The sequence below is a fragment of the Trichoplusia ni genome, chromosome 4, assembly GCF_003590095.1.
Source record: "Trichoplusia ni isolate ovarian cell line Hi5 chromosome 4, tn1, whole genome shotgun sequence".
Classification (NCBI taxonomy): domain Eukaryota; kingdom Metazoa; phylum Arthropoda; class Insecta; order Lepidoptera; family Noctuidae; genus Trichoplusia; species Trichoplusia ni.
In genome coordinates this window covers 8,004,769-8,029,894 of record NC_039481.1, presented here as the reverse complement: position 1 = coordinate 8,029,894, position 25,126 = coordinate 8,004,769, and the positions used below count along the sequence as shown (strand labels likewise).

Here is a 25,126-nt window from a genome sequence, read left to right as displayed (position 1 = left end):
ACTTGTACTTGCTCTCCTGGCACCATCCGCATTTTCTGCTCGCGAACTTTACTCTTTTATATATAGTAATATATTTTTTTTCTTAACTCACCCAAGCGTTATTATAAACTAGCTGGTAGCCGCGGCTCCTTTTGCGTACTTTAAATTTTAATGTTATGGATTATAAAAGAACGGTATAGATTTTTGTCTAACATTTGTTCAAAAGAGAGTAGACATATTAAAAATATATGTATAACTGTTTACAGCAGGTATAGGGTAACTACGTATCCCATTAAGTGGCAGAAAGTACCTAGGAAAATCCATTGGTCCTTTTGTCCAAGAGGCACTTACAGGAGCCAGTATGCAAAAACAGTGCACACCCTAAGAGTACGCAAGTTTCATGGTTTTAATCTTTAGAAATGACGAACGCAAACTTTTAACCTCTTCATCAGTGGCGGATATACCAGCAGATACCAGGCAAAAAAGATTTGTGGATGACGGTTTTCTGTATTCTGTTTTTGATGTTTTACAGATAGAAGTCGGCAAGAAATTTTGCCAATGACTTTTTTCTTATCACTTATCATTTGTCATGGTTCGTTCCCTGAATCCGTTAAGCAATTTTCTATATTTACCCACTAGTACATGACACTTTGACAATTGTGAAGGCAAGGGCGGCAAAAGCTTAACAGCCCATAGCCTTGAATATTTGTAAATCCGCTACTGCTCTTCATCCCTTTTTTCGCAACAAAAAGTAGGTAGCCTATGTCCTTTCTCAGGGTCTAAACATGGTCTGTGCCCAATTTCATCAAAGTCGGTTAAGAGGTTTGAGCGGGAATGCGTAACAGATAGACAGAGTTACTTTCGCATTTAATATATTTAATTTATTAATATATTTATTTCTTAATAATATATAAAAAATAAATAAATAGCTGTTGCTAATCGTTATCTCTCCATGGGAATAACGCATGACCACATTACAAACAAAAAATCTATCTGAAGTTATATGTAAGAGCATACATCCCAGGGCAGCTTGTAGCGAGCTGTTCGTGAATAGCGACACAACGGAACTTGAGGGCCCCAGGGGGTCACTCTCTATGGGGACTCCCAGCTCTTTCTTGCCTTAACTGGTTCATTAGAGTTATATGCTTGGGGGTGGAAGAGTTTAATGGCGTGGCGAAACTCACTCCGAGTCTATGACCCGCGATGGTGCAATCGGTGCTGCACCTCTCTCCCTTAGCTTATCTCACTGATGTTGCCTTTCGCTGTAGGCAACGTCAGCAGAGCAGAGGGAACATCAGTAATATTCATTTATTTACTTTGCCATTATAGATATCTTCACCTAATTCGACATAGTAACTAAAAATATATTACCTTAACTATATTTCTTTACATACTACACAGTAAGTGGCCCTTGTGAACTCACTCAGTGTACAGTTGAATAAATCAATGTCATCAGCCACAGTGTTGAGTGTGCGCAACGCGCGAGTGAGGGCTCCAGCAGGTTGGTGCGCGCACGCGGGCACTACCAACAGCCGCGGCCTGCGCCGCCGCGTCACATATTTTACTCGTCTGGTATACAAAAACCTATCTTTGAGAGTATACCAGAGTTTTGTATAAATAGAAGATAATGAATAAGAAATGGGCCGTTTTTGAGCCGGCGAGTCACGACCTGCCAATTTCTATGTTTTGAACGGCAGGTGCCATAGTTTTTCCATAGTATATAATAGGAACTATTAAACAAATTAGTTTTAACTCCACAAACTACATTAGTTTTGTAGGTACCTTGGGCTGTCCATGTGTTCTTTTATAGAGCAGGGGTGGATGGCCCTTGGTAGATACCCCAACACATTTTAGATTAAAGTTCTCAAGAAGGCCTCTGCAAGTTGGACCTGTGTCCCCGTACACGCCTTTAAAAAGGACCGTGTCTCTTCCCATGAAGATATCCCATGACAGAAAAGAAACATAATATACTAGCTGTTGCCCGCGTGGTTAAAAGATATAAGTTAGGAATTTTTCAACGGAAGCCCTCGAAGTTGAATAATTTTCCCTGTTTTTTTCCACATTTTCCATTGTATCTTCGCTCCTATTAGTCGCAACGTGATGGTAATAAGCCTAAAACCTTCCTCGATGAATGGTCTATTCAATACAAAAAAAAATCAATTTGAACCAGTAGTTCCTGAGATTAGCGCGTTCAAACAAACAAATAAACTTTTCAGCTTTATAATTATATTAGTACAGATATAGTAAGGATAAAAATGGGATCGACTTACTGTTGGAAATTTAAAGTATAGTATTATAGAAGCTAAGAAAAAAAGCTTGTTTTCATATTCTAGAGGATGAAAAATAAATGCTTTCTAATTCTCAGACTTAAGTTACCCACGTTTTCAATGAGTTTAACTACACACATAGCAGCTACTATAATGTTTTCCATAAACTTAAGTGATAAGAACCGTCTACACCTAACGTTTTTCATCTCTGTGTTATTTTTGCCTACACCAGAACTTCCCTAGAATTAATCTATACTTCTATACTAATATATAAAGCTGAAGAGTTTGTTTGTTTGAACGCGCTAATCTCAGGAACTACTGGTTGAAATTGAAAAAATCTTTTTTTATAGAATAGACCATTCATATACCATCAGGCTGCGACAAATAGGAGCGAAGAACCACATGGACGAAGTCGCGGGAAACAGCTAGTTTGTAATAAAAAAAAATCTCCCATGCTAAAGAACTTAATCCTTATTTTCAAGCATTTAAGTCACAAGCACAAAGGCAGGCCCCAGACTAAGGACAAGCATTTGTGTGATACAGTCACGCAAATGCTTGTCGTACGAGGAGTTTGAACCAGCAACAAGTATCACAGTGGTTCTGGAGTGATAATTTCACCACTTGGTTTGCCTAGTAAGCTATTATTGATATAAGATATATATCAGTGTGAAAAAGCATGAAATCATTAGGAAATACCTAGTCTTAATAATTAAATTAGGTATTACTTTGTTCATAAGTTCCATTGCACCATTTCATCAACAACTAGATTTGATTTCATATTATTATATTATACACAAGCATTAAAACATTGAAAGTAAAAGAAGTCTTATTACTCAAATTTTTATTACTCTTATAGTCAGACACTTAAATAGGTTTGATCTTGAAGTGAAGACCAATGAGGGAAAATACTAGACATTTAAGATCTTGAACCAGATAATAAAAACCACGGAGGCCTTCTGGATCTCGAGACTGATTTACATCAACCAAGGATCCTGTTTTAGATGTTGTGAAGGAAATGTGTTCTTCCCCTATAACTATCTCCAACTCCTGAAAAAGAAATAAGTCTCAAAGAAACAATACCAAGTGTACCGGTTGAAAATAAATAATTGATTGAATATTGAAAGTGTAATTAAAACAGTATTAATTGCAACAATGGACATAATTTTTAAACAAATGTGTACAATAATAAATTGTTCATGATAACCCTACTTTATCGGAATAGTATTTAAGATTTCTCTACTTAATGAATAACACAAAAACCATTTGAAAATTTGGAATTCCAACAACAACAGGATAAAACAACTGTGCTGAATAATATTGCCGTACAAACTAGAATAGATGATGTGTACCTGTCTCCCCACTCGGTCTGGTTGTGGCCATAGCCGGTCGTCTTCGTGCATTATTTCTGAGTCTACTATAATCCTTTTGAGTTCTTCCATCACGCAAGGATGAACATATGCTTCTTTACGAATCATTGTATCATTTTTGTAATTAGAATTATTTGCGTACCGGAGTTTGCCATCGGGGCGGAATTCGAATTCTAAAAATTCGTGACCAAACTTTCCTTTGTGTCCGACATAGTAACGAATATAGAAGTCTGAAGACATTTTTATTCGTTTAACTTGAATGAAATCAGTTTGTTTAACGAATAATTACACACAGCACGCTTTGTTAAAATTCAGGAAGAGAAATCAATGTTTTTCTTAGCTCCTGTTAAACTTAATGAAGCGTAAGGCAAGAGCGCCAAGACCGAAACGAAACAGCGTCACAGATATTTTTGTATTGTTCAACTTCAAATCGTTTGCTTCTATACCGCAGATTAAAAAAACAGGATTAGATTCAAACTATAGAGCTTGTATAATCGACTACAAAAATATTAAATAATTATGAAAAATATGTGAATCAGAACTTGCAATGTACAAGAAGATCTCTGATTAGAAGAGGTATCAATCTGCAGCAGGACATAGAAAGAATTAAGTGCATTTTAAATTTAGACATAATTTTTACAACACTGTTTAGGAAGCGATTTAGATACTGTCTTCGAGATACTGACTTGATCCAACAAGTGAAAAAAGATGGAATTACAAAAATTCCGTTTTTGTTTCCTTGAAGGCTTTTATCATTATTTCTAAGCTTATCGAAGAATACTTGAATCTTGAATGATTTTTCTAGAGTTTGACCGTATGACACCAATAAACCGATAAAATAAAACTAATGCTTAAGGTTTTCAAACTTAAAAAAGATTAAGTTGGAGTTCTTATTTCAAATTATTGACATTAGTCTTCAATTGAGTACTGCATTTGTTTTTTGTCGGGTCGACTGAACGTCTGCGGACTGTGTCTAGTTATATTTGTGGAATAATATAAGTAAAATTCTAGATATAGTATTATAATTATGTTTTGCGTTAATATCTAAGCTGAAATTTTGCTTTAAGTGAAGTTAATAACTATTTGAAAGGGGCGCCTTGTGGACGCGGTCCTTTTTATTCCGATTTAAAAGAATAATTTAATGTCTTCGAAAGATTATTTCTTCGTAACAATTTACTATAAGAACTTTCGAAGAAAACATAATCTCTTTCGTCTTTGTAACATAATATCGGAGTGTACTAAAAAGCCTGTTTGAAAGCGATTATTGAGATCGCGTATAGACTGCCAACCATAGACTACCTAGTTGTAGTAGAGGTGTAGAAGTTCCGTCTGTCAAACAAACCTTTTCTTTTCTGACCCAACCAAGATGGGTGAGTAACTTAGTCCTCTGTGTTTTTAATAAAATCGTATATTATCTCTGTAATGTAAATTTATTATCGTCAATCTTAATGTTAATTCTGTTCATAATTACTCGGTGCTAAATTATATGAGTATATTTTGTGTTAATCTCCAGATTTACAAGATTGTTGTGGAATGTATTAGGTTCTGTCGGTGAAGTGTTCATATGTGATTGACGTTGTGTGTGTAATTCAGGTATCAGTCGTGATCACTGGCATAAACGGAGAGCAACGGGCGGCAAACGCGCGCCCATCCGTAAGAAGAGGAAGTATGAGTTGGGTCGCCCGGCTGCCAACACCAAGGTGAGGACTCCGAACATAACCTTTCTTGATAATGTTATGTGTATTCGCCATGCGCTCTTATGTTCATTAGTAATCAGAACTATGTTATAACCGTTTAGTTAAACTAAGCATGACTCGTGTTGCTTTCTTCATTGATATCCTCAACTTTGTTTTGCAGCTCGGTCCCCAGCGCATTCACTTGGTGCGCTCTCGCGGTGGCAACACGAAGTACCGTGCCCTGCGCCTTGACACTGGAAATTTCTCATGGGGATCAGAATGTGAGTATCTTTCCACTAAGATATTCCACATTTAGGCATGATAATTACGTAGTAACGACTAGTTCATTTATTTAGAACTTAGTTAACGAATGTTATGATTGCAGGCTCCACCCGCAAGTCCCGTATCATTGATGTAGTGTACAATGCATCCAACAATGAGTTGGTGCGTACCAAGACATTGGTGAAGAACGCCATCGTTGTGGTGGATGCTACCCCCTTCAGGCAGTGGTATGAGTCTCACTACCTGCTGCCACTTGGAAGGAAGAAGGGTGCCAAACTGGTGAGTGCACTTTTACCTAATCAAGTTTACTAATTCTTGTAAGCTAATTCATTACAGTACCCAATAATACACACAGTCCAGTAAGCTTTTAAATTCTAATTGATTTGTATAATAATATAAGAGTTATTTTTATATTATTATACATAAAGTACTTAAACCCTATATTATTAGGTATTTTTATTCACCAAAGTTACATTTTTAGTACTGCCTAAAAGGCAGGCTAAGGATTGATTATCTAAATGCATACGAATAGAAATAACTATTAAATATTATTAATAACTAATAACTTTTAAATATTTGTAACTTCAAAAGAAGTACCACCAACTACAATGAACCTATTTTGTTAATTCAGATTTCATTTAATGTGAAAAATATCATTTGGTCTCATAAAATACTCTTCAAGATTGTCAGTGGTTCTTCATTTGTATTTGTATGTTTTGTTGTAATAATATTATTATCAAGTGCATGATAATAGTGCTTTACCTTTTTAATTCAAATATGTTGGGCCTGTTTTCAAAATTTTCAAGTATTTATTTAACCAACTTCATATTTGACTACATAATATTAGCATTAAAATTGTAGTCCTTATTTCTCTAATAAGTTAAATGATGAAGAAAGATAGCATTAAAATGATGATAGTTTGCGTGTCAGATGAGTAAACAGTGATTGTTGCAAATACTGAAGTGGCACTAATAGACGGAGAGTTTTATTATGTCTTCAATGAAATGATTATTTAATTTGTTTTAGACGGAGGCAGAAGATGCCATTATTAACAAGAAGCGCAGCCAGAAAACTGCCAAGAAATACCTGGCAAGGCAGCGCCTCTCCAAGGTTGAGGGACCACTGGAGGAGCAATTCCATACTGGACGTTTGTTAGGTGAGTTACTAGACTGGTTGTTTATCAATTGTATCAGTTACATACCTTTTCTGAGTTATAAAACTTAACTGTAGTCTTGTAATTTGATTATTAGATTGTTTTATGTACCTACCTACTTAGCCATTTTATTGTTGCTGATTATCCTTTACCAATGATGTGATCGAGAAGTTTTGAGACTGCACTTATGGATTGGTACCGTTTTGGGAACAGTCTAGCAGTTGCATGATCTATTCTGTCATAGTTACTCTGAGAACCTTATCTCTAATAAGTCACCAAGACTGGCATGTGCAGCAGCAATACTAAAGTCGGTTTTTATTTTCAGCGTGTGTGGCTAGCCGGCCAGGACAGTGCGGCCGTGCTGACGGCTACATTCTGGAAGGCAAGGAGCTCGAGTTCTACTTAAGAAAGATCAAATCCAAGAGGGCGAAGTGAGAAGTGTAATGTAAAAATAAACTTAAAAAATATCTATTCTTTTATTTCCAACAAGACAATTTTCCAATAATTTCTCTGTTCTAAAGCTTACTCAAAATTGAACTTTTAAACCACCTGTACATCTCATATATAGAATTCTCATGTCGCGGTTTTTGTTGTTACACTCCTCCGAGACTGCTTGACAAATTCTCATTGTTTGCATATTGGGTAGGTATGTGAATGGGACATCTACTTTTCTAAATGTTAGGGGTGATCCACTCCTAAAATAGTTTTATCGAATGTAATTAATTTTATGGAAATAATTTATAAATCAAATCGTTTGCTGTGTTAGTTATAATAAAATCGTGTGAGATCAGTAATTGGAAGTTAAGATCGTCTAAACGGCCTATGCTAATGAGGATCGCTGAATCTATACTAATCTATACTACTATACTAATATATAAACCTGAAGAGTTTGTTTGTTTGTTTGTTTGTTTGAACGCGCTAATCTCAGGAACTACTGGTCCAAATTGAAAAATTCTTTTTGTGTTGAGTAGACAATTAATCGAGGAAGGCTTTAGGCTATAAACCATGACTCTGCGACTAATAGGAGCGAAGATACAATGGAAAATGTGAAAGAAAAACAGGACGGGTATAAATCATAACTTACATCTTCTTCTACCCACGGGAACGAAGTCGCGGGCAACAGCTAGTCAAAAAATAATTTTGTAGAAAAGCTAAATTTCTGCCAGAACAAAATAAATAAATATCAGGGGAATAGGTTGACTGTTGCCCCACTCTGAGCCCATGGCTGGCTACGCCAGTGAGTGGGGATATTAAATAAAACAAGCTGGTATAAGAATAACTATAATATCCTGGAGTTTAGAGGGTCTACCATCTTGCCAGCCATGAGGGCCACGTGTATGTTTGCATCCATTACGAAGTAAAGAAACGGGTACGTGGCCGAAAATAATACTGGTTCCCGGGTTGTCACGTATCCTGAAACAAAAAACCATGTAAGTTTAAGGAATCCCAACATGTTATGCATGCAACATGCAACTAACGAGTAAACGAGAATCTACTACCTTATTCGTTTTGCGTAATCCTAAGAGATCTAATCAAATTATTTATTTATTATCTTGACGGGCCTGTTGGTCTAGTGGTTAGTGACCCTGACTGCTACACCGGAGGTCGTGGGTTCGATTCCCGCCCAGGACAGATGTTTGTGTGATGAGCATGATCATTTGTTCTGGTGTCTGGGTGTAATTTATCTATAATATGTATGTATTTAGAAATATATAAGTAAGTTTATCAGTTGTCTGGTTACCATAACACAAGCTCTGCTTAGCTTGGGATCAGATAACCGTGTGTGAGTTGTCCCAGGATATATTAATATTAATATCTACTAGTTCTAAGCAGCCTAATTCAGCCTAAGTTGTTTCATTGTAAATATTTAGCAACTAAAAAGGTAAGTCTATATTTGTTTTTTCGTATGTATTCACATAAAAACTAAATAGCTATAATGATCTTCAGAAATCCAGAAACGTAACTAAACCACCGTAAAAACTCATATTACGTACTTTAAACGCTACCAGTATGTAATTACATGCCTACCTAGGCTAACGTCTAGCTTTACCTAGTCTTAAAGAAACTAAGGCTATTTTTTAAATATTAATCAATCGACCAACTCATCTCGGTCTCTACTTGAGGACACGTTCATCTAGAGCCAGTCCGTTGACTGATGCTTTCTAAACAACTCTTATCTCGCTGATCGACAGGCCCTAATTCTGGTAATTGGATTAAATTCGATACTTCTAGTCGTATTCTCCTAAGCATTTTGCCAAGGAAATAATCAAAAATTCATTGCATTGACGGTTGACCGTGAGTCTTCCGTCCCTTAACGAATTTTCAATTACTGTGTTGAAAAAATGAAAATAGTTTCATTTAAATCCTATTTCCATTCATTCATCGACCATTGTAAATAGCGGGATTGGGGCCGATGAGTTCTTGAACACCACTGCGTGTTCACGTTTGAATCATGGTTTAGATGAATTCTCTTTTTGTTGATATTTCATCACAGACGTCCTTGCAATGAGCAACTCTTATCACGATAATCCACACAGAATAAACCAACTGTGGCCACCGGAAATAATCATCTAGTGATTTTTTCTGTTAAACTCATTTATGTAATTGAAATGACGGACTATCTGCAAATCATCATTTTCATCTCGCGATTAAGCATTGAGGTCGTTTTAATGTTGCAGCGGGTGATTTCCCTAATTGTCGATGGTGTACCGAGAGCAGTACGCGCGCGCATCAATGGACGCAAATGCGCGTGTCGCCGCGTTACGCCACCCGGCGAGACAATGGCGGCGGCGGTGGCGGGCCCGCTCTCGCCACTTCACACCTCGGATTTACACTCTTTTGGTAACAATTATCTCAGCCCCTGCTGCGTAAAACGAGGGCACGAAATATGTCTTCGCGCATTGTAAACATTTAAGAATGTTTTTATAGCGTAGCGATTATAATATTGCAACGATTTCGTAACTATACAATTGGCTTAGGTCGTTAAGCTACCTATTTCTGATATTTTCGTCGTCGCCGTAATGTAAGTTTCCAAGACGATTTGTCATTTTCATAAATAAAAAGTCTAGAGAGCTATAGTAGGCTTAGGTATCCTATTGCAATTGCGGTGGATTACATTGCGTTTTCCTGGTCTCATAAGGGAAAGGTGAAGCCGCCCTCCGCAGGGCGGAGAAGGTCAATGAAGATTTCCCCGTTGAAGGGTAAAAGATAGGATTAGATTAGTATATTATCTTCTTTTTGCAAAAAGTAGGTATTTCGAGTAGGTTATGTTATTGGCGTGGCATATCTCAATACTCAATTATTCATGATTCTATACTAATATATAAAGCTGAAAAGTTTGTTTGTTTGAACGCGCTAATCTCAGGAACTACTGGTTCAAATTGAAAAAATATTTTTGTGTTGAATAGACCATTCATCGAGGAAGGTTTTAGGCTATATACCTAATATCACGCTGCGACTAATAGGAGCGAAGATACAAAGGAAAATGTGAAAAAAATAGGGCAGGTATTAATCATAACTTATATCTTCTAACCATGCGGAAGAAGTCGCGGGCAACAGCTAGTATGATAATATATAGTTTTTTACTGTGTACATTTTGTAGGACATTTAAGATATAAATTTCCATCATACATTACCTAGCTACTTATGTGTATCTCTAGCGGTCTTGGCAGCGCACATAAGAATAACTCGCAGACTGTTGATTTTTTCGTACTAATCCGATATTTAGGACAGTTCATATGTAATATCTTAATAACTTGTAGCCTATATGTTTTTCTGGTGACAAGGTTCAATTTTACTCTTTTGTACTTAATGGATTTTCCATTACGTTACGGTACATTCCATTCCATTAAAAACATCCATCCTAATAGTTTCAAACTTTTGCATTTACAATATTAGTAAGATAGGTACCTAATTTATCTGCCTATTATTTGCTGTTTCTAGGAAGACTAGTTCACTATGTCGTGAGTCCAGTCATAATGCGTATCATGAAATGCCGACTTTCTCCTCGAGTCACCAACATTTTGAAATTGTAATACGAAATACAATGACTTGAAAGGGAGTATGGATTTTATAATAACTTTTGCAAATCAATGTCACTCAAGGATTTTCCGGCGGACGTATTACGGAGTAGCAGTCCGTGACGGCGATGAGCGACCCCAGTCTTGTGGGTGACCACGCACGCACGCAGCCGTGGCCATGCCACATGGTATACCAGCCTGTAGGTACTAGCCAGCCAATTAAATGGATCAAGCCGGAACGGTGGCGGCGGCAGGGCCAGTTACCACGCCTTCGTTAAAAAACATTATCAAGTATTTAAATATTCAGACACGTAATGGTATAATTAATACAGGATGAAACTTACTATTTTTCTTCTGATCGTCGGGTCGATATTTGCGTATGGCGACGGACACAGCCTGTTCAATGCTTCGCACGTAGACGCCCGGTTGTCTCGTCATGGGCGTGAAGTCACGCTGTCTTGGTTCAAATACGTCTCTAATGCCGAGCTGCAATCAAATGGCCATCTTCGTAATTTAGTGCTTTGTTTAGGAAACCTTTTGAACGTGTAAGGTAAATAACTTTAGTGTGATGTTATCCAAGTATAATTGCTTTACGAATAACTACAAAATAGCATTAAGCCACATCTATTATAATGAATAAATTCTTCATGGAGAATCTCATTACTGTCACCTGTATAGTTAGGCAAATAAAAAGTAATTATTATGTTAATTCTCGCCACAAGCTGTGCTTTTGTTGCTGTGTCGAAAACTAGGTCAAAAACAAATCGTTTTGCTTGTTGTTTAGATAATAGGTCATGATAAGTGAATTGCTGTAATGACATAAATTACATGCCATCCAATAATAAATCCAGCGATTTACATAACTCAATTACTGATAAATTAATCATCTATTTATTGTATTTCGGAGTAAATAAGTTTCCCTTTACCTTCTGCAAATCAGTAGTTAAGGTGACATGGCCTTTTACTATAAAGCTGGGCACGATGGCCTTCACCCGGCGAGGGCGCAGCACGGAGTAGATGTCGGCCAGGTCGGACTCGCGCGCCATGCGGGCCAGCAGGCGGCCCAGCTCGGGCGCGCCGCCGCGCGCGGGCAGCACCACCAGCAGGTAGTAGCGCTCGCTGTCCAGCGGCAGGCGCAGCGCCGACGCCTCCAGGTGCGGCAGGTACGCGTATTCTAGCACCGTGTCGTACCGCATATACGTGACCTGTTACAGATAATTGACCCATCATCAATTTTAACAATGAAAGGCAACACTGTAGCAAATTTATAATAGAAATTTTGCTATGGTTACGATAAACACTCTAACAAATGAGTTTACAATGCCGCTAACGACACGATCACGATCCCAGCTTGCCGTTCTAATGTGCGCTGCAAGAGCATTACTAATATAATTAAAAATGCTGTCTCAGACTGTCAGGGCGATGAATATTATGGTAAAGTACTATCCCATCCACCTTACTAAAAAGAAATGAATTCAAATTAATACTCAGTAGATGTAATAGTCACTAACCTGAACGCTACGCAATCCATTTGCTAAAAACATTTTATCGTCAAAGCCTGGATTAGCCGCATCTGAACCGATATCATAAGACCTGTAATATAAGTAGTCGTCCACATACGGAGGATTTGTGAAAATAAAATCAACGATGGACTTCTTCTTCCGTTCAAGTGTTTCCAAAGTGGAATCATTTGCTGGAGTTACGGTATTTGTTTCGGTAGTCATGTCACCAATATTCATTGTAGAAATTTGTTCCGTTGGTGTTTCCGGCGTAGTGGACATAACAATTTCCGTTGGAGTACTTTCTGTAGTGATAGTTGATGTTATTATAGCACTTTCTGTTGTTGGCTGGAGTGTTGTGCTTGGCGTCGGCGTCGTGTCGGGACCTGCCTCTGTGCTTGTTGTCATGTCAATGGTCGGTTGAGCTGTAGTGGGCTCTATTCTCGTAGTCTGCACTGTACTGGTATCTACAGATGATGTATCAACTTCATTATTTGTTGTAGGTTCGCTATCTACTTGCGAAGTGAGGGACACAGCTTCCTCGTCTGCCGGTGTGCTCTGGGCGACGGCGGTGGTTGTTGCCGTCTGCTCCGCGACGGAGCTAGAAGCGGCAGCAGTACTGTGAGTTGTTGTTTCTGTTGTCCTTTCATCGGTTGTTATTACCGAAGAAGGCATCGGCGTGCTTTCGGCATTTGGAGATAAAGACGAGCCCGCAGTTGTTGAACCTCCTCGTATGTCTAGTGTGCTTATTGTTTCAGCATTCGGATTGGTGGTCATTGTAGTTTCCTCTCTGGTTGGTGCTGATGTCATAGCTACAGTCGCGGCTGTGTTGTCGGCAAGCTCCGTCGGACTCGTAGGTGTAGCGGAAGTATTCGTGTCATTAGTAGTATTATTTGTCTCAGGGGCAAGGGTCGGCAATTGGTCATTTTCTAAATCAAAACCATAAAAACGCAATTTCTTTTTGTATGGGTCATTGAAAGTGACATTCTCATTGTTTAGCGCTAAACCCGCAAGAAATCCCTCTTCCGGAACGAAATACGTCTGTAATGTACGAATGAATATTATTTGATATAGAAAGGAGGTATAGTAGAATACTTTAGGTATAGCAGGTCATAGTCAGTTGGTACTCTCCTACTATACCTGCTCACCAGCCTATTCCTTAAGTCTTATTGTTGACCGTAATCGAATATACTGTAAAGGACATTTAACTATTCTAAGAAGATTGATAACCGACCAGTAGAATACATATTTTTTAAGGTGATCATATTAATGGACAGCGGCGGCCTTACCCATTGCGAGGCTCCGTGCGGCTGCGTACTTGCTACTAGCCGTTCGTGAGCTTTTTCTTAGATAAATAGATAGTCTTAGTTATGAATTAGTTAACTAACGAACTTTATTTTAATTTGCCGTTACGTTAGGGCGCGAGGCCCCGGGCGATTGCCTGACCCCCTAAGGCCGCCACTACACTACTAGGACAACATAAAGGATTACAAAAGTATGTGATCATAACTGTTTTGTTTTAAAGCTATTCGAGGTGGTTTCATTCTGCTTATTTTTTTGGCTCAAATATTTTATAATATACTCTTTTAGCCCTTAATCATTTAGTTAACTAGATAATTAGGGGCATAGTAGAGTTTAAACAAAAAAAAAACTTGTGAATCATTCAAATATTAACAAAACACTCCTTTGTGTTGTGTCAAGTGAAGAAAGCTATTAACTTCAGGAAAATAATTCTATCAGTTTTCTTAAAACGTGAAGGATTTTTTCCCATACAGGCTTATGAAGTTGATAACCAGAATGCCAAAATCGTAACCAAGTAAAATTTTAATCAATTTGTATAGGTTATAAAACTTTCAATTATTTTTATATAGACCAAATTAAAAAAGACGTTTAACCATTTTACATTATTATTTTTTCATGTTTTTGTCGTTTATTTTGACACTGGATTTTCAACAAACACTCCCATTAGATCACACTGAAACTATAGGTACCTACAATATTATTTAAACCTACGTACCTATCATTTTTGATCAACATTAAAAACATTTAAATTTCCCTATAGCAGAATATCTAACAAGACAAACTGACAACAATACTTGGGTAAACAAACAGATTAATAATTAAGTAGATGCCTAATTATATTTAAATGACTCACCTTTAAGGTACGATGAATGTCTCTGAATCCGACGCGCATGACGTTCCTGTTCCACGGTAGCTGCATGCCCCGCTGTATCTGGTACGAGGATTCGCCGTCAACCCCCTCGTACAGCGCCACCATTATCCCCATCAGCCCGTACGGCGAGAACGCTATGTTGTTATCATTTAAAAAGTTATGTTCCGCAAGCACTTTCAAACCAAACATGTTCGTTACATCCACCATGTGAGCCAGAGGTGTCCTCCCAGTGTCCCATAGTTTTATTTCAATAGGAACGCCATAGTCTGAAGGAGCAGCGGCTGTTACCCACGCGAAAATGTATACGGAGCGCAAAATAACGCCCGCTGGAGTAAAGCTTGGCAAGCGTCCGAGTGCACGCATCGTGTTCGCGGTTGTGAGCGCGCTTCGCTAGCCACGGCCAGGCTGCGGGTCCGAGGCGCTTTAGCTAATCTTCGTGGCTAATTAGCATTGAGACCCCGAACTTTTCGGTGAATGCCCTCCACGATATCTGTGCAAATTGTTTTATATGTTGCATTGTTGTTCGAACATTTTGTAATGAGATTCTTGACCGATCACTAATACGATTAACTCAATTGTAGGTAATTTCGATAGAGTGTAAGAATGTATGAATTACATTAACATGGAAGGAAACAAAATATATTTCTTGAAAAAACTTCATGTTGTTTAAGGCGGTTTCGAGGAGCGTCCCATAGGCGCACAAAGGAATTCTACCGAGTTCTTAGTCAGGTCAAGAACCGCGCATGATACGGCAATAAGCTGTTATGTGTAGGTACCTTACTTCATTCATATACATCTTACTATTGCTTGGCCGTACTTGCCTACATTTCGTAACAACTGAAATAATATTTTCAAGTAGATACCTACTACACAGAAGAAAACGATATAAAAAAAAATGTACCTAAGTAGTAGGCAGGTAGTGCTATAAGTCCTACTAATGTTTTCAGGTCGAGTGTTTTCACAATTAATGTTGGTATGTCAATCATGATTTGTGTACACTGTCGACGAACAACGAAATTGATTGATACAGACGGTCCACTTTTAAAAACAATTAACCTGCTTATTACCGGTTTTACTTGGTACGGGGATATTATTTTACCGGTGTAACCTATAACCGCTATACTTTGACAACTAGCTATTTATGGCTCACCTGTTATTAATGAGGCTTAAAATGATCATGATTTAATGTTTGCGATTTATATTGTCAAATTGTATGTTTTATAAATATTATGAAATATTTAAAACTATTTCTTTAGCCTTCGGACTCATCGGGGTCATTACCCAGAAACAATGATTATTATGAAATGGCATGATGAGCCGCACTAATGTACACGTACCTAATATTTATTATAATTTCATAATTAATGTTTAGGTTACATTTTCATATAAATAAAACGGATGTCAGATAAAAAAAAATTGCTTGGTAGTCTGAACTTTTGACACTAAAGGTTTCACTAAGATTCGGTGATTAGACGAGCCGACAGAGACTGTTTATTATTTTAAAATTAGTCTAAAAGATTTGAAATAAGGTTTATGTGACATTCATTGCAGAACAATTTTATTAAACAAAGCAATATTTAATGAATTCCATTAGTTGTGAAAATAATAATATTATCGAGGTGATTTTCATAAATGAAACAATAATTTTAAAGATAATTATTTTATTAAGACCGTAATAAAGTCCTGTACTGTATACAAATACATGTGAGGTTTACTTTTTACAAATGCTAAAAATAAAATTACAGCTACATGCGAACGCAATGGATTAAATCTTGATAAAATATTAGTTGAATAAGGTCTAAGGGTCAGTAGTACCCTCGGCCGCGGCCCCGCATGCCTCCTGGGTGGCCGCGACCTCGACCTCTAAAGTTGTTATGCTGGTTATCAAAACCACCAAACTGGTTGTTCATAATCTGAGGTCGCGTGTCATAGTTATCTTGTTCTCTTCCGTTCATGAAGTTGTTTCTTGGACCCTGGTTAAAGGGGGGGATATTAGGACCAGTTCCCCTGATAGAAGGCCCTCGGTTGTCTGACATATTGTTGTTTCGTTGGTTCCATGGTTGATGATGATCATTGGGCTTGTTCCTGTTATCATTAAAATTATTATGTTGGTAATGGTCTTGTTGTTGCTGATTATGATATTGCTGTTGATTTTGTGCTGGCTTGTATTGTTGTTGCTGTTGATGTTGTTGCTGGTGCTGTTGGTGTTGTTGTTGCTGGTGCTGTTGTTGCTGGTGCTGCTGGTGTTGTTGTTGCTGGTGCTGTTGGTGTTGATGTTGTTGTTGCTGGTGCTGCTGGTGTTGTTGTTGGGGATGCTGTTGTTGATGCTGGTGCTGTTGTTGCTGTTGCTGATGTTGATGTTGCAGCTGTCCCTGCGGCTGGAAGTGTTGTTGTTGGTAAAGTTGTTGCTGCGGCACCGCTTGGTGACGTATGGGTGGTCGTAACAAAGCTCCTTGTTGGTTATGGAATGAGTTTGGATTTTGTGGTAACTGTGTTTGATTCGGTGTCATCAGCAGTGTCGGCCCTACTGGCAGATTCTGTGCGATGAGCGAAGCGGGCGTCATTGGTATATTCTGTGGTGGTGAGGGTAATACTGGCACAGTTTGTATTGGCGCAGCCTGCATGGGTGCGTTTTGTAAGAGTGACATCATGGGTTGTTGCATGGCTGCGGGCGCTTCTGACAGATCTCCGAATGATCTCGGCTGTATGGTGCTGACCACGACACCAGGTGACTGTGTCAGGGGCGCGTGTGACGCGGTTGGGGTAGATTTTAAGCTAGCTTGAACCAAAGCGAATAGGTCCGTAGCCGAGGATAAGTTCTTGGTAATATCTGCGAGAGAACTCTCCAGCGTAGTCGGGTGGTTATCCGGCGGTTTCACTTCCTCTAGAGATTTTTTAACTATTTCCATTTCCTGACGTATTTGATCTTCTTTGACTTTCTGAGTAGCTGATTGGAATACCTGCAACAAATTATGCATTAAATCAAACTTAAGACTTAGAGAACATAGTTTACAAAAACAATGAATGTAAAACTATGGATATAATTATTTTAGTGGTGCATTAGTGTACCTCCTCTACAGTGTAGTCGTCGTCGTCGCTGTCGAGCACGAGCGGCGCGGCGGGCGCGGGCGCGGGGGCGCGGCGGGGGGCGCGCTGGGCGCGGGGGGCGCGGCGGGGGGCGCGGTGGCGGCCGCGTCGCTCACGTACTGGCGCAGCCGCTCCACGCGCTGCGGTTCCTTCGCCTCCAGCTTCTTCAGGTAAGCGATGAGGCTGTGCTGCTCCTCCGCTGACAACTCGTTGAAGTTCTTCAGTAAAGTCTCGAGGTCCGAGTCCGAGAGGCCGTCCATCGCGTCTGGGACGTCATCTTTTTCCGTTCTAATAGGGGAATTAATTCAACTTGTTAATATTACTGTTTTTTACAAAACGATAAAATATCAACTGAATAGTTGTCACAACCATGCCATTAATGCCAATATTCTTACTTTTTATCGTTCTCATCATAGGCAGACTGCAGCATCTGCAGCGCAGACGCCGTCCCGCTGAGCTTGGTGGCCACAGGTGCTGCCGGCGCGGCGGGCGTTTGCTGATCCTTCTTCTTCTCGGTCTCTCGTTTCTTAGCCTCGGCCATACCGACTACAGCGTCGACAAGTTGGGCTAACTCTTCTGAGGACACGTCGGTCTTGCCCTGAGCTATGAGCGCAGCTGCCATTTGTTGTGCTATCTGCGCGCGGTCCACCTCTCCTACTCCGGCCACTGGGACTGCCGCTGGTTTTGCTGCGGTGGCGGAACTCTCCTGTATAGTTAATGAATAATGATGTAGTTGTTTGTATGAGTGAGGCTCGTGTGTCCCTGGCGAGCGCGCGTACCTGCTTCCTGCGCGAGAGGCGCTTGTCGGCCTCGTGCAGCGTGGCGGCGACCCGCACGACGGCGGCGCGCACGGCGGCGGCCGCGCCGGGCGCCACCAGCCCCGCCTGCGCCGCGCCCTTCAGCTTCTCCTTCGCCGTCTCCAGCAGCACCAGCGCCGCCTCGCGCTCCAGCAGCTCCTCCGACGAGTTCGCGCGCTCCTTCTCCATCTTGAGGGCGTCGGCGAGCAAGTCCACGACGCGCGGGCCCAGGCTGCCCAGGTAGTCCTCGAGCGCCACGAGCAGGCGCAGCGTGGCCACCACGTCGTCGGGAGAGGCGCCGGGCGAGGGCGGCGGCGGCGCGCGGCGCGGGGGCGCGGACCGACCGCTCTGCGACGCCGCGCTCGGGCCCGACAGCACAGACTCGATGTCGTTGTCAGAATTCCAAGGAGATAGCCCGTCATCGCTGAGGTTAAATGATTCCGTGGTTACAAAATTAACTGTACTGAACAGAGCTGTATGTCGGACACAGGTGAGAAGACACTTACGGTTTGAGTTCGTCATCAGAGATGAGCACGGTCTGCATGGAGGGCGCCAGGCTGCGCGAGTGCTCGGGGCTGCGGTTGCGCGGCTGGCCCTCGCGCTTGGACAGCGGGCTGCGGCTGCTGCGCCGGAGCGACTCCAGCGCGATGTGCGTGCGAGCCGGGCTGCGTCTAACACAGGTAAACAAACGACTGTAACTCATATCCGAATCACTAACGGGAAAACTATGCATGTTGTTTTGAATGGTCTAGTTGACATCGAAAATATTCATCAAAATATTTAAGAAATATAAATGTTCACATTGATTTTTAAAAAACTTTGTCAACAGCATTAATTCTCACCTGCGGATCGGACTCCTAGACCGTGAGCGCTTGTGGCGAGCCGGCGAGCGGCGCCGGTCTGAGCGGCCAGGCGAGCGTCGCACGTGGTGAGGAGGAGATCTAATACAAAGCGAGGAGTGTTAGAGATAAACTAAAAATATTTGATTGAATCTGAAAACAGTGCAGAGCTAACCTCCGGCGGTCCCGCTTGTAGTCGGAGTCGGACGCGCGCGGGCGGGCGTGCCTGTCGGGGCGGCGGCGGTCGGCGGAGCGGCGGCGGTCGCCCGCGCGCTCCAGCGGCCGCTTGCTCATGTCGGGCGGAGACAGGCACATCTTGCGGTAGATCTCGTTCACCTGCACGCGTAACTCTTCCTCGTGCAGGTCTTTCATGCGCGCGGTCCAGAATACTATCCATTCTGGCTTGAAGTCGTGCTTTGACGGATCCTTACCCTCTGTTCAAATGTAAGTAGAATGATCTCATTATTTTTTCAACTCAACGCAATTTATTATAGGGAATTTATTACAATAACTTACCGGCCTGTATCTCTTTGTAACGTCTGTTCCAAAATTTCTTCCACTCTTCGGGGTACAAGGGATGCTTTTCTGGATTCTTTTCATGGTAGGCTAAGGTTTTCTTGGCGCTGTCTTCCGCGGTCAAGCGTTTCTCCTCGGCGAGTTTAAGTTTATATTCGTAGTTGGGGGCTCTTTGCTGTTGAAGATAGTTATAGATGTTAAAAAATTACTACGATAATTATGTTTAATGAGATGATGAACATAGTAATACCTTTTCTTGTGACTTGCGTAGTGAATGTCGGTTGTGTGGAGGCGAGGCAAGACGTCGCTTGTCCGGGTACGGCTCATAGCGCTTTGGATAGGGCTCGTGGTGCCTGTCTCTAATGTTCAATTATATATTAGTTGTGAATCGGTAAAAATATGTATATATGAATGGTTATTGTGTGCTAAGGCGGTATAGCGTGCGGCCGTACTTGCTATGCGCGTGCCTGGCGGGCTCGCGCCGCTCGGCAGGCCCCTCGTCGCTGATGTCGGACAGCGACTCCACGGACTCCGCGCGCCGCTCCTGCCGCCCCGCCGGCCGCTACAGAAACACACGCGACCATTTACACTTTTGACTCGTATTACAACTTGTTAATCATTTGATAACATACATACCCGTAACGTTATAAGGAACCTACTGTTTATAACAGAAGTTATTCATAGAAGTTTCTTAACACAGGTAAACTAATTCCGTTTATTTTCCTACATAATTAAAACTAGATTAGGATATCATAATATATATATTAACACAAGTTGTTACATTTCAAATAGCAGCACAAGTAAAGACGAAGGTTTATAACTAAGTTTAATACCTACTTTGATATGCAAAATGTGTAAAAGATAATGCTTGACTGGTCTTAGTCACGAAGAACCGATATAAGTACAAATTGTTGGCTACCTGTCTTACCGAGAAACTATTGAATAGCGGCTTCGCTGGCGCGGCCACGGTCGGTGGTGACAGCTCCTTTTCTCTATCGCGCCTCTTTCTCTCATCAGCGCTTCTAAAATTAAACGCAAGTTATTTAATATGTAAGTCTCTACAGAATCCACTTGCAAATTTCATAGAGTACGATTATTAAACTTACTTCACCACATTGTTGTATTTGACTTCATCGTCTGAAACAAGAAGAGATTAAATCAGTTGTTATACATAGTTGGCTAAAAGAGTCAAATGGCAGAGGTTAAGGCTGCCTGGGTGCCAGGGAAGAATATCAAGAGACATGTTTTGATAAATCGTAATTCTCTTCTATTAACATTGTGTTCAAGTTTGTAAATTACTAATACTTGTGCAATACAATTTGTATATTATTCCTGTCTCGATATAAGATGCCTGTTCAATGCTACTAATGCTATTTATGTGTTAGGAGAAATGCCATTCATAACCCTTCAAAAACTACATAAAGCATTACTTACCGGCCTTGTGCAAGGAGTCAATAAGTCCGATGTCAACGACCTCTTCGAATGTCGAACCATCTTTTTCAGAGAAGTGATGGCCTCTGAAAATCCACTGGTGGATGAGGTCTCTGGAAGTAAGATATAAATTAGTGTTGTTTTTATTGTATTGTTCGTCAATACAATAAATAAACATTGACATATGATTAGAAAATGTTTCACTGGTGACCATTTCAGTTTAAAGCTAAAGGGGCAACCTCAGAGCAGAAACCAGGGTAAAAAAAACAATAATTGCCAGCACAGGCTAACTATTTATAACGTAATCAAACATAATTTTACGGGGATGCATTTCAAGGGTAAAAAAGGTGGAAGAAAATCCATCGTGGGGTACGGGGGGTTTAATCTCTGACACAAAAAGAAAAATTAAAAAATATTTAAAACAGTCGGTCCAGTGGCCTATAGAGATGAATAATGGAAATGGACTAAATTATAAGACTAACTTGTTCTTCTCATATTCCTCCTTCTCAATGTTAATGGGTCGCTTGCGTCCATATTTGTCTTCTATGCGTTGCGCGAGCCGGTTCATAATGACGCCGACTCCCTCGCGGTACTTCGCCTGAGCGCGGAACGGAGTCAGCAAAGCGCATGCTGACGGGAAGTGCCGTAGCTGTAAAGAATAGTACAATAATTAGTATAACTAAAAAGTGAGCTATTTTATATAAGGACAAAATGTAGTGCAAGCTGCACAAATAAACCCTCTATAAGCCGTTACAAAATATGCATTAATGTTATATAGTGACATCTTCTTTTTTATTTTAAATCCCTTCTCAAAATTTCCCAGAACAATATTTTTGTCTACAAGCCATCGTAAAAGCGCGACACTGCTAAGCACAGCGTACTTCGACATTTCGCTTCCACAACAGCAAGACGTACCAGATAGTTGTAGCGATGCCAGAAGCACGTCATATGGTTGATGATGGTGCGTGGGTGGCCCTGCTTGACGCAGAGCGTGCACATGTAGGTGGGCTCGTAGTGGTCCTGCTCCGGCGGGTGCTCGATCAGGTACTCCACGCCGATCAGCGGCGCCCTGGGACACCACACAACATTTTGCCGTGCTTTGTTTTCGGTTTTATTTTTACGTTATACATTATATGAGCATTATATATTATTATATTTTTATATGGTACCAGTGAACTAAAAAAATCTTTTTCTGGTGTATAAAAACGTTACATATTATTATATATATGTTTGGGTGGATAATCAATATCGCTTAGGAAGAAATTAGACAGGACCATTCTCAGAACTACTAAGGGTGCATATAAAATGTAGCTACAATCGGTAAAATCCACACAAGAATTTATATACAAGACTAGCTGACCCAGCAAACGTTGTTTTGCCGAATTTTTTTTTCTAGTTTTTAATGCCACATTATAAAAAATAAAAACAAACAATTTCGTCCAAAGAATAAAACATTCTTTTTTTCGTGTGAGCAACCCTTATCACTTAGGGGAATGAAAAATAGATGTCTATTCTCAGACCTGCCCAATATGTATACCAAATTTCATAAAAATGGGTCGAACCGTTTCGGAGGAGTACGGTAACTAACATCGTGACACGGGAATTCTATATATTAGATTTATCGAGTTTGATGTCTATGTGTCCAACACCCCTGTGTAGCACTTACTTGACGGTATCAAGAGATTCTTGTATGTGGCAAATCACATTGGTGTACTTAGCGAACATTTCATTTTCCTCCACGGGTCGCTTCACTGCAACAACAACTAAATGTAAAACATCATACTATTTACGAAGTATTAACTTCGACTACTACTACTACGAAATATTACTAAAAAAAAACATTCACATGCTTACCACCGGCCTTGACGGTGGTCAATTGATGAAATGGGTGATCATTATAAATCGCCACTGGCCATTCATTGCGCAATGACAGCTTAGCCTTGTGCTTTTTCCCCGATAAATGACCCTAGGGAAACAAAATTATAATGTTTAGACAAAAGGAAAGGATTTCACCATAAGATAAGTATGAGGACACAATGCCCTCAAGACTGACCAACTCGAGTGGTGATAGCAAGTGGGATGAAAAATACCGCTTGAAGACCATTAAGGAACTAAAGCAGTATAGGCCTACCTGCAGTACGGTCTCCCCGCTGCACATGGCGGCGCAGGGGTAGCACAGGTAGATCCACTTCCCCGCCAAGTCCCGCGCGCGCCGCTCCACCATGCACCGCATGCTGCCATCTTCGATTATCCGGATCTTCAAACTGTTCAGGTGCTCTTGGAACTCTAGCTCCGCCTAAAACACAGCAACAACACTAGCCTTACACACTTGCCATATCGATTACTTTACACCCCCCAGACTTCTAGTCAGCAAACACTGAGCTAACACCAGCACGTTAATTTTTAATATACTTATGAAATTAGCCTAATATAATATAGCACACACCATGGGATAGTTTAAAACAAATAAAACAGTTTCGAATAATATTCATATTCATTTATTAAAAGTAGGCAGTTCTATTTCATATATATTTTTGACTATAAGATACTTACCGTTGTTACGCGATTCGTCGCGAAACTTATTTACACCATAATTATTAATTATGTGACAAGTAACCAGACACGTTAGGATAAAACACACCAAACACGTGTGAAATATTTGTTGTTTGTCAACACCGAAAGCGCAACTATTCCGACGACTGTGAACATCCGATATGTCCGTAATAAACTACCATCGCTCAAAAATATTAATCCAATCGGACGCCGTATATATCATCTTACTCATCGAAAACACAACAAACCCATTTAATTATTATGTAATTAGTGTGATAAGTTATAAGTGTTTATGTATTTCCTGAACCTTTTGGGTGGATCAGTAGCTTAGACCTACAAAAGACAAAATATTGTCAACCATTTGAAGATTCGGCAGACTTACAGTATATAAAATGTACCTTCAAATCTGTAGCACTTCAGAAGATTAGTAAGCAGTGTCTGTCTGTCAATTTATCTTTAAAGATGCATTTTTTTTTTAATTTTGCAGTGCTTTGAACCAGTATGGTTCTGTTACATCAACTTATGATAAGAGTATCTTTTTCTCCCTAAGAGACGTGAGAACAAACCTTTATACACTGAGCTTATGAGTTTGTATGTTGCACTTTCCTTAATTCTAATATGGACCAAGTAGTTTTAACCACCTCCAATTCTTTTTATAAGATAATTTTATATATCAATGCATAAGCAACTTTAAGATCACTGTCATTACTTGACGAGATCTACACTCGAAAGTATTGTTTAAAAAAGCTATTGTAGCTGTTGTTCAAAAAATGCTCCTAGTTTAATACTACCAAGAATTGTAACTATTGTAACATTTATTTGAGTATTTCAGTAAGTGTCACCTAAGATTGACTTAGTTCTACTATATAATGCATATGATAAAACTACAAACAAAGGTAATCATAAAACTGACTTCACTTTGTTATAACATAAAAAACTTCATCAATTATATATACAAATTTAACAAAGTCCAAGTCTCATTTTTGTTCATTTTGATCTATGTTTTCATTCTTATTAAGTATTTTTATTTTTATGTTTTTGTTTTCATTTGATTTAGTATCCATACTATAAGTAATAGAAAGAGGATCAATTGTAGCCAACCATTTAAATTTGACTTTTTCAATTGAATCAATTATTTTCGAAAAATTAAGGATAATAAACAGTTAACAATAAAACTATGATTTATTTGAGCTGTAATTACTTAAGTATTAAATTCATGTAATAATTTAAAAAGTGTATTTACCTTAGTACAGGGGGGATCCTCTATCTCAGGTTTTTTTGGCACTTCAGTGACTGTGTCTTCATAGCCCTCAGCCCCCGGGGGGCAGTCAGGGAGATCCATGTTCAAGCACTACACTCGTCAGTTTATGACCACAAAGGGGTCATAAACTTATCCACACAACTCTTGACAAATCTTCTTTTTTCAATATCTTGAGTCAAGCACAACTGTAACGCAAATCATTGTACATGAAAACAAATGTCCAGCAT

At 39.9% G+C, this 25,126-nt stretch overlaps 4 protein-coding genes across 5 annotated transcripts; 1 reads left to right on the top strand and 3 right to left on the bottom strand.

Annotated features, from left to right (window-relative positions):
* Window positions 1–3,070: 3,070 nt before the first annotated feature.
* LOC113492882 (protein mago nashi homolog) lies at window positions 3,071–4,030 on the bottom strand. The gene is made up of 2 exons (XM_026870593.1): window positions 3,596–4,030; window positions 3,071–3,293 (listed from the first exon to the last, which is right to left on the bottom strand). The coding sequence occupies exons 1-2, from the start codon at window positions 3,851–3,853 to the stop codon at window positions 3,111–3,113; spliced, it is 441 nt and encodes a 146-aa protein (XP_026726394.1). The 5' UTR covers window positions 3,854–4,030; the 3' UTR covers window positions 3,071–3,110.
* An 855-nt stretch (window positions 4,031–4,885) lies between these two features.
* LOC113492881 (40S ribosomal protein S8) lies at window positions 4,886–7,191 on the top strand. Its single transcript, XM_026870592.1, has 6 exons — window positions 4,886–4,983; window positions 5,207–5,313; window positions 5,471–5,570; window positions 5,675–5,850; window positions 6,598–6,727; window positions 7,050–7,191. Exons 1-6 carry the CDS (start codon window positions 4,980–4,982, stop codon window positions 7,157–7,159), a joined length of 627 nt encoding a protein of 208 aa, XP_026726393.1. The 5' UTR covers window positions 4,886–4,979; the 3' UTR covers window positions 7,160–7,191.
* Window positions 7,192–7,992: 801 nt separating this feature from the next.
* LOC113492880 lies at window positions 7,993–16,005 on the bottom strand. Of its 2 annotated transcripts, none has more exons than XM_026870591.1 (6): window positions 15,566–16,005; window positions 14,398–14,905; window positions 12,255–13,283; window positions 11,670–11,948; window positions 11,088–11,229; window positions 7,993–8,137 (listed from the first exon to the last, which is right to left on the bottom strand). In XM_026870591.1, the coding sequence occupies exons 2-6, from the start codon at window positions 14,776–14,778 to the stop codon at window positions 8,004–8,006; spliced, it is 1,965 nt and encodes a 654-aa protein (XP_026726392.1). In that variant the 5' UTR covers window positions 14,779–14,905; window positions 15,566–16,005; the 3' UTR covers window positions 7,993–8,003. The 2 variants fall into 2 exon arrangements, with proteins under 2 accessions (XP_026726392.1, XP_026726391.1); XM_026870590.1 differs by lacking the exon at window positions 15,566–16,005 and adding an exon at window positions 15,317–15,548.
* A 54-nt stretch (window positions 16,006–16,059) lies between these two features.
* LOC113492874 (uncharacterized protein CG7065-like) lies at window positions 16,060–25,004 on the bottom strand. Its single transcript, XM_026870580.1, is given in 20 exon segments — window positions 16,060–17,375; window positions 17,485–17,553; window positions 17,556–17,790; window positions 17,898–18,208; window positions 18,282–18,723; window positions 18,806–18,970; window positions 19,142–19,240; window positions 19,314–19,572; window positions 19,655–19,829; window positions 19,905–20,013; window positions 20,107–20,216; window positions 20,574–20,676; window positions 20,761–20,791; window positions 21,089–21,198; window positions 21,568–21,734; window positions 22,001–22,154; window positions 22,752–22,836; window positions 22,940–23,051; window positions 23,217–23,381; window positions 24,882–25,004. Coding segments are annotated over 20 exon segments (4,155 nt in total). The 5' UTR covers window positions 24,981–25,004; the 3' UTR covers window positions 16,060–16,220.
* Between the last annotated feature and the right edge of the window lie 122 nt (window positions 25,005–25,126).

Excerpts from the sequence above, each read along its gene's own strand:
- LOC113492880 (XM_026870591.1), bottom strand. The coding sequence starts at position 14,778 with ATGCGTGCACTCGGACGCTTGCCAAGCTTTACTCCAGCGGGCGTTATT. Across the intron at positions 11,949-12,254 it reads ATGGATTGCGTAGCGTTCAG|GTCACGTATATGCGGTACGA; the intron begins GTTAGTGACTAT and ends TATCTGTAACAG. Across the intron at positions 8,138-11,087 it reads CGACGATCAGAAGAAAAATA|GATACGTGACAACCCGGGAA; the intron begins GTAAGTTTCATC and ends TTTTTGTTTCAG.
- LOC113492881 (XM_026870592.1), top strand. Across the intron at positions 5,314-5,470 it reads GCCCGGCTGCCAACACCAAG|CTCGGTCCCCAGCGCATTCA; the intron begins GTGAGGACTCCG and ends TTTGTTTTGCAG. Across the intron at positions 5,851-6,597 it reads GGAAGAAGGGTGCCAAACTG|ACGGAGGCAGAAGATGCCAT; the intron begins GTGAGTGCACTT and ends AATTTGTTTTAG.
- LOC113492882 (XM_026870593.1), bottom strand. The coding sequence starts at position 3,853 with ATGTCTTCAGACTTCTATATTCGTTACTATGTCGGACACAAAGGAAAG. Across the intron at positions 3,294-3,595 it reads CAGACCGAGTGGGGAGACAG|GAGTTGGAGATAGTTATAGG; the intron begins GTACACATCATC and ends TTTCTTTTTCAG.